This window comes from Rhinolophus hipposideros, assembly GCF_964194185.1.
Source record: "Rhinolophus hipposideros genome assembly, chromosome: 1".
Classification (NCBI taxonomy): Eukaryota; Metazoa; Chordata; class Mammalia; order Chiroptera; family Rhinolophidae; genus Rhinolophus; species Rhinolophus hipposideros.
In genome coordinates this window covers 101,257,865-101,270,119 of record NC_138047.1, presented here as the reverse complement: position 1 = coordinate 101,270,119, position 12,255 = coordinate 101,257,865, and the positions used below count along the sequence as shown (strand labels likewise).

General features: G+C 39.4%; 1 protein-coding gene across 4 annotated transcripts in view; it reads right to left on the bottom strand.

Moving 5' to 3' along the window:
- Positions 1-803: 803 nt before the first annotated feature.
- Positions 804-12,255, bottom strand: part of TAPT1 (transmembrane anterior posterior transformation 1) — a 50,426-nt gene continuing 38,974 nt past the window's right edge. For all 4 annotated transcript variants that reach the window (XM_081042665.1, XM_081042662.1, XM_081042663.1 and 1 more), the window contains 5 exons: positions 11,291-11,350; positions 10,829-10,897; positions 7,243-7,319; positions 5,621-5,781; positions 804-2,987 (listed from right to left, as the gene is read on the bottom strand). In XM_081042665.1, coding sequence (XP_080898791.1) covers positions 2,770-2,987; positions 5,621-5,781; positions 7,243-7,319; positions 10,829-10,897; positions 11,291-11,350 — 585 coding nt within the window. In that variant the 3' untranslated portion in view covers positions 804-2,769. The remainder of the gene's footprint in view (positions 2,988-5,620; positions 5,782-7,242; positions 7,320-10,828; positions 10,898-11,290; positions 11,351-12,255) is intronic.

Sequence of the window (12,255 nt, the reverse complement as noted above, 5' to 3'; positions counted from 1 at the left end):
TTTAACCAAATCCAATAGGAAAAAAATCAGACTTACACAAAAATGGGAGAGCACTAGATTTTAGAACAAAAATAAACCAGAGAGATCATGTGGTCACTGGACGAATCTCCAGCAGATGTTATTTCACTGACTGTTCACTATCGGTCTCCCCCAGAACAGGGCCTCTCTTCACTGCTGGTCCCAGCACCTAAAATAGTGCCTGACAGACACATAGGTGGTTAATAAATCTCTGTTGAAAGGATAGATGAAATGGAAACATATCATAATGTTGTGAATTTAAATTATTGTGTGAGTGCATGTCCTCCTCTGCTTAGTTACCAAGAGTGGAAGGAAGAATTTGGGGGGCCTAATTATAACAAGTTTCTTCCATGAATATGTAAACAGTATAAATGCTAGTCAGAGTACAACGTACAAAGGAAATCTGGACAAGCTCCTGAATGACCCCTAGTGTTTATGCTTCTGTTTCAGAGGAAAAGCTAATAAAGGGTCTGACCTATTTCATGCCTTACATTATTTTTAAGACCAAAGTACTTTCTTGAACTTGACTCCCAAATAAGAAAAGCATATTATGTGACATTCAAAACCTATAAAATGCAAGTATCTTCATTTCGTGAGAGATAGTAAATGGCCTATGACCAAAGCCTGGCCCTTTTTCCCCCCAAAGATAAAAATCAAACATTTTGTCACCATTAAGACCAGACAGTCCTGTCACTTGTCAATTAGAAATAAATTCTTTTATAGAGTGGGAAATTCACTCTCCACGAAATGTAACAGTAAACATTATCAAAAGAAATTTAGTGACCTTTTTAAAAAAGATTACAAAATTGAATTTATTGTTTCACACAAGATGCACTTATAAAATTAGTACTGAATGCCATTTTAACAGAACACATGAACATCATTCTGAATTCCCAATGTACTCTGCAAAGGAAATGACCATGTTCGAAAGTGACGGTACAATAACAAAGTAACTCAAGCTGAATTGAAAGGTATACCCACATCCTATTCTTGCTCTGATTAGGGCTATGCTTGGCAAAGTTTTCCCCCAAACTCATTCTCATTCACTGTGGACACTGTTCCTTTTAGGTAGAGAAGAAAAAAAAATCTAAAATGGGGCTTCATTAAAACATGCACAAAGCAATTAAGTCTTTTCATTTTTAACATAAAATACTGCATGGTCTCACAAAAGCATTTCTGTAATACAGGTTCCTCTTTTACCCTATGCGAACATTAACCTTCAGATTTCTTTAGTTAATGCGAAACATTAAAATTCAGTTTTGTATTTCAAATGCACAAGCCAATGCATTAAAGCTTGCTTTACATTTCACCTAGGAAACAGACAAATCACCTAAAATTTACCTCTGAATATCATATCCCTGAAATAGTAGCACAGGAGCTGAACTTCAAAATGAAAACATCAAAGGAAATAACAGTTAACAGTGACATCTGGACACTCTGAAATTAGATGTAAAATTTTTATAAAAACGCAGAAAGGGTTCTCAAGAAAAAATGTGGAAAATAATCTGTCCTGTGATGCAGGCCACAACTAGTGATTAAGTAGAAATGTACTTTTATCTCAACAAGAACCAAAAAGCACCTTTTGGTTGTTGTTCCCAACATCCGTACACAGACATCTGCCCACACCCAGATGGCCGCCCCACAAGCCCGAACACCCCTGGACTCTCCCCCCACCCCCAGCACAGGCACACCCGCAATTATACCTCCCCACACACTCTTCCACAGAACACAGACCCTGCCCCACTGACACTCCAAACAGAAGGACAATGTATTTTATGAGCCCAAGCAAGAGGACCCTGCCCAATCCACTTAAAACATTTACTTTAAAACTGTTCCTTGAAAAACTCAGTTACAGCCAACAACCTGGAATTTTGTACACTGACAATTCTTCAGCCTATTGAACATCAAATCCTTTTAACTGTAACAATTTATGATGCAATTAGTTTTGAAGTGAAACCAGTTAACTATACATTAAAGTTAACACTGCTATGCTTTTTCAGTATAAAAAGTAACTTTCTGTAAGGGAATTTCTATTTTAGCCACTGCAATTAAACAATACACAGCTCACATTTTGCTTTAAAGAGTAAACTGAACAATTATGAAACATTTCCCCAGTGATGCATAACCTTCATTCATTAACATTTTGTCAATGGACAAACTGGCTTAGGGCTTCCTTTTTTCTATAAAATGCTACTAGTCATCATGTCTTATTTAAGGTAGCCTTATTCTGATTAATTCAGATACAGCTTCAAGGATTATTCTGGTGATAAGAACATTTATCTGGACTTAAGTTTAATTATTTTTTTTAAAATGCTTTGGCAGATGAAATGGAGTTTGAAAACTTTGTGAAAATAGCATGAGAAGGGAAAGTAATGTCATGGTGAAAGCTTCACAGTTTCCCACATATATATTCTTATACTGATGGGACTGAGAGGCAAAGTTCGATGTTCTGGAAGCACAGACGGAAAGAGCAAAATGACTCTGAGGTTGTTCTCGTCGGCCCGGAAGTGACGCTGCGGCTTCTCCAAGCAGGAGGAAGCTCCCAAATAGTCAGGACTGGAGGTTGCTGCTGTTCCGTGACCTGACTTTCAGTCAGACCACATTACTGGAAGGAAGATACTAAGAATTGCTTTCCATTAATAATTTAAGTTTTTAAATAAATATTTTAGTGCCCCTTTTAGCATCTGTCTGTCCTGGTAGCACAGCTTGGCTGCCCCGGGATGTGGCATTGGGCACACAGAGCCGCAGAGCTCAGTCAATTCGGTTTCCGCAAATTGTAAACCTGTCTATCTCCAACAAATCTTTCTTTGAAGACCTGTGTTTTAATTCAGAGTTTTCCTGTGTTATGTCCTTCTCATCTGCATCTGGAGTTGTCAGAAACTGATCAGAATTGCTTGTCACAAGTAGTGGTATTACATTTTCCTTTTGATGGGTAGGCTGGCTGGTGACTGAGGCAGACAGGTTTTCTTCTGTGGAAAAACAGAGCCCTTAATTAGAAAAGGATTTCCCTCTAACTTATAATAAATATGAGTTCAGCAATGCGGTGGTCCTGAAGAACAGTGTAAATGATAACCAAGAAGCAAGCTGTATAAGCAGCCATAATTTACAATGAAACTTATGGCTATGCCATTTCTGTTTGCTCACCCAAAATTTTACAGAAGGGCTATTACATGTATCATGTCTCACAAATAGCGCCATTGCCTGATCTTGGAAAGATCAGAACCCCTACAGAACAAACTCCCTCCTATATTAACAAGTCCTAATATGATTGTTGCCAGACCTGAAATACTAACATTAGCGCCTGTAGTCAGGACATCAGGGCTTCGTAAACTCTCAACACATTCCTCCTCTTATGTGTAGTCACCTTGGCTAGACGTCGTGAGTATTCCACCTCAGAGGTAAAAACAAACCAACCAACAAAACCCCAAATGTTGATTTTGGGTCACAGGGATCCTGGAACCTGGCCTGGAGGACAGCTGGGCTGGGACCAGGACCCACCAACAGCTGAGTCACACATTCAGTTCTTAAAGAAGCTTCACTGAGGTAAAAAGATGCACCACAAACTGTACATATTTGAAGAAAAACTTGATGAGTCTTGACATTGCATACACACCTGCTGAAACCATCCCCCCCGCTGAGGGAATGAGCATTCTTCTCTCTCTCCTGGTCACCCTGCGCCCTGCTCCCCCAGCTCAGCTGTGCTGTAAAACACCATGAACCCCATGCAGTTTTGAGAGTCGGTCCCTCTTCTCCTTGCATCAGGCCTGAGCTGCCTGACTTGTAATACCTTCCTGAATGGTGTCCAGCCTGCGGTCTCCTGACCCCCAAGACATTCTACACACTCCCAGAGCCACGTCTGAAATGCACTTCTTATACACGGCTCTGGATCCAGTGGCCTTGAACTGCAGTATGTTCCTAAGGTTTATGCCCCCATTAGTCTGGAGACTCCTTGAAAGCAAGACTGCCACTTGTTAATTTCTTAATGAGCCAAGGAGCCTAGCGTAATGGGATACCTACGAACCCACTATGAATTATCCGCTTAGCTGAAACGTAGGCAATCCCATTAACAATAATAGTACTTACATCTTCTTTACAACAAAAAATGATTTCCAGTGATTATACAAGGTTTTCTTCTACTGTATTTTCACTCCCTGTAACATACACGAAGAGCACAGCCCTCCCTTCTGACTGGACTCCAGCCTAGCTCAAGTCTCATCTCCCGGTACCTTCCCGGAGCCAACTCCACTCTCAGAATACGGAGCTGCTAGTTCTCTGAATGCTTCTTCAGGCCTCTAGGACTTAGCTCATGCTGCTCTCTTTCCTGAAGGGCCCTCTCCACCCATCTTCACCTGAGCCTACTTCTTCGCATCCTTCGGGATATAGCTGGGGATCACACGTCCAGGAAGGGACCTCTCCTTCCCCTCCAGGCCTGTCTGTAACCTCAGTCACTTATTTGGATTATCCACTTGTGTCATCTCCCTGTCAGTCTGGGAGGCCCTGAGAACATGATTTATTTACCTTTGTACCATCCAGGCACACAGTGGTGCCATGCATTTAAAAAGAACCCATTTCCACTGTAAGTCATATGAACACCAACACCCGACTGAACAGGGAGCTGCCGTCTAAAGAGGAAAAACTAAGCCAGTGTCCGAGTTCTTCCTCCAAGTCTTCCAGGCCAGAAACCCTGGCATCATCCGAACTCCTCTCTCTGGCTCACGCTGCACAAGCTCATCAGCAAATCCTGTGCTCCCCTAGATTCTCCAGAATCTGGTCAGTCCTTCCGCCCATACCACTAACCTCTGCTTGGAGCCAGGCAGCCTCTCCCAGGCCTTGGCCACTGGGCTCACCCTTCTTGACTATTTTTCACAAAGCTTGAGGATGATTCTTTCTAATGTCAGTTGGATCACATCACACCTCGGCTCCAAGTCCCCCAATGGCCCCTTCCCAGAGTAAAATCCAAGATCCTCACCAACAGTCCACAGGGCCCTGGGCCAGCGAGAGCCCTCAGTGGCCTCTGACTCCTTCTTCAGCCCCCTCCCCTGGGATCGGCCAGTCCAGTGCAGCCAACCTGGTCTTTGCTGTCCGTCCGCATGCCAAGCACGTCTCTGCCTTGCGCCTTCGTACGTGCATGCTGGCCCTCTGCCCGGGATGCTGCTCCCAGGCAGGTGCCACCTCTCCACAGTTGGGGGAGTGCCCCAGCGCCCGTCACACTTCCTTTCCCCTGACACCCCCTCAGTTTCTCTGGGCACTCACTCACTGCCACCAGACATAATGCATTCTCCCTCAGGCGCACTCTTCCTCTCTTCCTGACAACACAGAATGAGCCTGCCCTTTGGTCCCACTGCGTGTCCCCACGTAACACGTGCTCACTGAGCCTCTACTGAACAATGAATGAACTAAAAACTCAGCACTGTATTAGGTTTATCTGCGATGAGATCTAAATAGAAACATTAAAAATAACAACTAAGCAAAAGTGAAATCAAATCTTGAAAGTGTTTGCTAAACGTTGACAAAACAGTTTTGTTTCTGTTTTTTACTAGGGAAACTTCAGACAACTCTTCAGAAAATGATGCAGAGAAGTGATGACAAGAGCCCAACCTACCTTGAGAGGGTTTACACTTGCTTTGGGATTTGCTGGGTGGTTTGCCGGGAGTGCTGGTGGGGGGACGGTTAAACAACTTCTCTTCCATTTTGGCTTTCTTCACATATTGGCATGATTTTCCCAATAACACAATGCTATTAAGTACTTTCAGGGTTATCAACCTAAAGCCAGAAAGAGACAAAGGACCACTGTTAGAATTCATCTCAATCATGCAAACGCCACCTACTACAGGAAGGCGGTGGGATGTGGTGAAGAGGACGGGCCCAGGAAAGGGGCCCCTAAGTGACATGGCACCAAGGGCCCCACTGCCGACTTTTAGTGAGTGAAGAAGCAGGGTGCTGCTTCTTATATCTAAGATGAAATCCTGGCAACTGCAGGTTGTTCACACCAAAAGAAAAACACTAGAATGATAAGATTGTAAAACAAATGATAGCAATTATAGCAACCCCACCTGAAGAACAAGGCACAATGCTGAGAACTTCGAAGGGCGCTGTGGAAGGTACACCAGAAAAGAAGGACCTCGTGTTTTTAATGTCAACAACCTGAAGCGTTACCTCAGTGCAGTAAGCATTTATGTGTTGATTCAGACAGAAAGCAGTAGAGGGTATGTAATCTGATCAGAATTATACCTTGCTTAGGATATCACTGAAATTGGCCCCAATACAGTCCTGAAGGTGTGGAGTATGTACCTCACTCCTGATGCTCGGTGTGGACAATGAGAAGTGACTGCTCCTGCACTCCTGTGACAAAAGCTTCCGGAACACCTGTTGTGTGCCAGCCACCAGGCAGAGAGCAATGTAGGAAACACACTCAAAATGGGAAACAGGGAATAGAGATGTCTCTGGAAAGCTGGCCTCAGCCTAGGGGAAGAGTCTGAGTGAACCTACGGCTGGAGTTACGACCACTCTGTTTATTGTCTCCCCTCTTTTCTCCTCGAGATGCTCCGCTCTGACTGTCTCCCAGACCCTCAACTTCTCGGGCACTCCTGAGAAGAAGTGTGGGGACAGGGTCCCTTTTTCTTTTTAAGTAAGTAAACCTAAAGGTGGGCCGGGGTACTTTATCACAAATTCACTTCTTGAGAAAACTCACAATGGCAAAAACACCACTTTATATTGTTATTTTCTTACCATTTCTCTATTCCAACCAGAGCGTAAGCTAAACGAGACCAACAAATTTACAGATAAAAGTTCACCAAACCCAGTCATAGGCAAAGAAACTACATTTCTGCATCTTCTTTGGGTTTATATGACATAGGCCTTGAGTGTGTTAAATCATTAATGTGGCAAACAGTAGAAATTCAAAGTGGTTTTGAACATAGGCAATTACACGCAATGGCAGATTTCATTTTATAAAAGAAAATATGAGTGAAACTTAAATCCTAAGCAGAAGGGTTTTAAGAAAACAATTTCACTGAAGATTAAAATGAAATCTACCGTGCTATCAATGCTACCACAGCAGCGTATTTAACTGAGTCACAAACACATCTGGAGGCAGGAGCCGGTAGGGAGCTCCCCAGGCAGTTAGTGGGTGGCGTATGATTTGGTCGCTGTTAACTTCCATTACATCTTGCATTTAGACTTTACCACATAACCAAAAACATATTCAAGAATAGTTAATCTTACCCAAAATAGAAGAGTATGACACAGGCATAAGACAGGATTCCTTGCACTTTAATTGAGCTTGTTACAACTCTGATGAGCTAGCCAGAAACAAACCAAAACAACAAAAACACACAAACAAAACACACAACCAGTGTTATTAGTTAATATTTAAATAGAGTTCTCTATGATAATTTTAACACTTTGGGCACACACCTGTGGCCTTTGTCTAAATCCAAGTAAACAGTTCTAGATCTGTTGAGTCATATCAAACTGTGGCAGCTTGTGAAACCTTTTGTGGTAGATTTGCGTTGTTGAGGCAAATCTCAGATGCCTGTAGCTAATGCTACGTTCACCTGTTGACTCTCTGAAGTCAGACACTACACCTAGTTCATGAATGACACGTTTACTTATACCGTATAGAGACGCAACTCAGCTGACTGTGAAAATGACACATTATTCAGGAAAATACAAATGAATTCATCATGCTACAGGTATCCCCACTAGAGCTAGAGCCATTTAGTGGGCACTTCCCTTATCCCTGCTTTTTCTGTCCTTTGTTCTCTCTTTCTAAGAATCCCCCAATGACTCGCAGGGAGCAGGGAGAAAAGGAAACCATAAGAGGTTTGTACTGTTTTAAAAAACTAAATACTATTACAAAATCAATTACATAAAGCATGGGAAATTTGTCTGTTGGATAATTATGGTTGAACACCTATTTTACTTCTTGTTTCACAGAAATATAGCAGTAAAACCATTAGCCTTGGAAGTCTGCTGACTGAATCTGGTGGGATCTTTCAGGGGAAAATGTTTATATATTATAGCTTCAGCTTTATACCCATACACAGGCATTCCCCGCTTTTTGAAAGAGCACTTTATGCCACTGTTTTTATGAAAGACCTACATTAGTACCTGTTTTCTTCACTAGCCGAAAGAAATCCAAAGGAAATTTTCGCTTTTACTTCCAAAGGTGAAAAGTGTCCAGCGTTTGATTTGCAGTGAGCTATTCTGGAGACAGCTCACACGCCCAGCAGCGAGAGTGGCCCGCTGAGCTCCCTCCCCAGAAACGACACTCAGCATCTCAGCCCCAGGCCCCCAGAGCTGTGAACTGTGAGAGCATCTGGGCTTTATCCTGATTTATTTTGTGCATCTGTTAGCAAGGTGTGTCCTCAGGTATCAGAATAGCCCAAGGTAGCTTGGAAGGTTATGTTTAGGGTAAAACTGGATGTAATTAAGTGTTTTAATCGTAGTAAATGAAATAATGACATAAATTAACTACTGCTTCTTCAATTTACATCATTTCGGCTTATGAGAAGTTTCACAGAAATGCTCTACTTTCAGACAATGGGGGAAACCCGTATTAGGGTCTACGGTGACTGCTATATGAAAATGGAAAATAACTGACCTTATCTAGTAATGTTATCAAATGGAAGAGTTTATTAGGGTATCCTAAATAAACATCATAAGATACACGTTAAACAATACTTTTAAAATGCTGCTAATAAAAGAACAATTGGGAGGAGATAGAGGGAATAGATTGTCATATGTTCAATAAAGTTTCACTATGAGAAAACTGATATGGAAGTCCTCATCATTTCCTCTAATGGGGAAGTGACCTGTTGTACAAACATTTGTGCTGGAAATTAATATGCCTCTAGGATTTTATTCGTTAATATGAAAGGCAAACCAATGATCACATTCAAGGCTTAACTGACTTCATTTTTATCTAGTATATCATTAGATAACTTGAAGATACATAAATACGAAGCTTACTTTCCATGAGACCTTAATACATGATTCCTTCCACTATTTTTGGATATGAATTAATTTTAGGAGCTAAGGTAACATTTAGAAGCATTGCCATTCTTGGGCCTCAATTAAAGAACTGATTGCTGAGACCTTAGTATATGCCTAAAAGTCCTGGATGTTTGCCAAAACTACGGTGTCATTTTGAGAAAAGAAAAAAAGAAAAAAACAAGAAAAAACCTACAACCCCCCCCCCAAAAAAAAACAAAACAAAAAGAAAAAACCCTCTAGATAGATCACTGTGTAACTATAGTGATGACAACCCCTTTGCAAATACAGGTTTTCCACAAGTGTTTTGTTAATCAATTTTCAATTAAATCTTTGGTATAACAACCATGAAAACTCATTTAAAAACAAAAAGTCTTTAAATACTAAATTAAAAAATTCATCCTCATCATGAATAGAGTTTTCTGGCAAATAAGTTACTAGATAGTCATTATTTGACAAAGCAGGGCCATATTTAAATCGAATCACCTAACCAATTCTTTAAAACAAAAATCAATCAGGCTATCTGGGTTTATCCTCACGCTGTACGTATCATGTTCCCAACTATAGGAAACAAATGTAGAAAAACTTAATATTCTATTTTATCAATCTCTTAAACCTTAAATAATTGTTTTACTCTTTAGAATCCTCCATTTTTCCAAAATTCTAGGAGTTCCTTGTCTGAAGCAAAAGAAAGCTATCCTGTTATATAATAAACCACTAATATAATTGAAAACATTTAGGATGTGGTTATCTAGAGAGTCACACTAAAATTTAAATGACACTGAATCTATTCATCATCCACCCTCTAAAAAAGTCAGGCATGCTGGTCTAAAATACCGTTTGGTATGACCTGCAACTTCTTTATCCATCTCCTAGTTGTTTTCCATGAGACTTTGGATTAAGGGAGAACTCTAGATGACCTCTAGCAAAAAAGATGGTTGCATGTGTTTTGAAGTGAGGACAACAGAGACACAATAAGGAATATAATGAAATACAAGTGCAGCCAGCAAGTCTTCTTAATGAACGTCATTACAGCTGGATGTGGCTAGTAACTACTTACAAGGCTATTCTGAGCAATTCATTAAGATTTTAAAAATTGATAACTTTTTTTAGCTGATTTAGTAAATTTCAGTGCTATTATTTAATACGTGTATACATATATACATATACTCATATGTATATATGTATACACACATACACACACACATATATTTCCCAAACATAAGAGTAGAAATTTTCATTGTAAAAACTTTGTAAAATGAATACAGAATATTTCTTCATTTGAGCATATTATAATTTATTTAATCTGTTTCATTTGTTTCCAAATTTTTACTATTATAAATGTCACTGTAGTGTATAACCTTGCCTAGAAATCATCATGTGCCTTTTATAACTATTTCCTTAGGATAAATTCCTAGAACTAGAATTATTCCGTAATACTGTCAAAATGCCCTTCAGAAATGCTGGATCAACTCATACTTGTACCAATATGTGTTACAGTGGCCACGCCAATGCCTACCACTAGGTATTTCCATTCAAAAAACAAAATCTTTGCCAAGTGACAAATGGCAAAAGAATGTTCTCACCGTTAGAAAAACCATTATATAAGAACAGTTCTTTAGTATCATTTATCTATTGGATGGCTCAAATTCCAAAAGAATAATGCTATAATTTAAAACAAAATTTCCTTCCAAGTCATTTACCTTTAATTTTTATACCAAGTCCTTCTGAAACAAACTTACTGATAATCCATTTATTACTATCCTATAATGATGGCTATCGAAACGTTTAGAAAAAGAAGAAAGTGTGGACTTACCAGAACAGCTAGTGGGAGAGGAATGAACCCCATTCTCCGCGCCACGGAGTCGCTGTAATCAGTATACGCCTGGACAGAGGAAGGGGAAAAAGATTTATGAGATTTAAACTGCATTTGTAAAAGTACTATTCAATCATCATCAGCTTATTTTCTAAACAGGTGCGGTTACCAGCATGAAGAGAACCAGGCACCTACTATGTAATTTAGTAAAACAATGTGGAAATCTAAATGTTTATAAGAAGTTTTAAATACAAAGTTGCATAACTGTTACAGTGCTGTACAGATCATACCCTATTTATGTTAAGTATTAGTGTTATTTTTATTAATTTGTAAACATTTAGTGTCAAGAACAGAGTTTACGTAAGAAGTTTAAGTTTATGTAGCTTTCCATTCATCAATATTCCATGCTAAATTAAATCACTGTCAATTAATTCCAGATTATGTTTTGGATATAATGCTCACATTTTTCTGTCGACTGCTAACAAGGTCAAAAGCAAGGCTGGCTCTATATTCACTGTAGACCTAAAGACAAATAAGAAGGCAATATTAAATAATACAGTGCAAATACGTCATGTGGAAAGACTTTGTAGATGAACATATTCGCTAATTAAAAGAACCAAGCAGACATCTGGGTAGTGTTTCTCTATTTGTTTTCCTACAATAAGGATAAAACACAGTCTCAATTATCCCACCTGTTATATTCACAAGCCTTTTAAGGTTTCTCTTCAAAGAGGGATACTCGATGATTATAATCCTGAGAGTTTAGAATTTTGGGAAGAGTGGGTATTTTAAGCAGTGTAATATATATAAAATAAATTCAAAATTTTAAATTAAATAAATAAACAGTTTAAAAAATATTATTACTGTATATCTCATAAAAATGCCTTCTTAGAACACAGCAGTCATGAAGGTACTGTAAATCGCCATTTCCACTGAAAGCTGCACTGACTACTTGAATAATGCCTATTAATTTCGACTTCAGATGTTGAGAAAATGATGCCATGAAAAGGGAATCATTCTGTGTTGAGGAAACCAAGAGACTAAATGGTGAAATTACTTTATCAGTGCTTTACTGAAAAGTGTAAAACTGTATTTTATTCAAATATATTAAAGCATTCCGAAAACCATAATCAAATCACCATATTGTAGCAGTTGCAACTGCTTCGGATTTTAAATCTTTTGCCTTTTGAAATAAAATAAGTAGCAGAGTAGACAAAGTGCAACCCAAATAAAATCTAGAAAACTACTGAAATGACTGTTCATTTGGGTACTGCTGAAGGAAAGAGGGATGCACTAGAAAACTCGCCCACATTTGGTAGATGAGCCTGTATCCACAGGTCTATTTCTGGAAACTACAGAATATCTGGTACAATATAAACCAAATTTCTGTTTCATCAAACGTTTTCACCAGAAAAATGTAAGGTTCT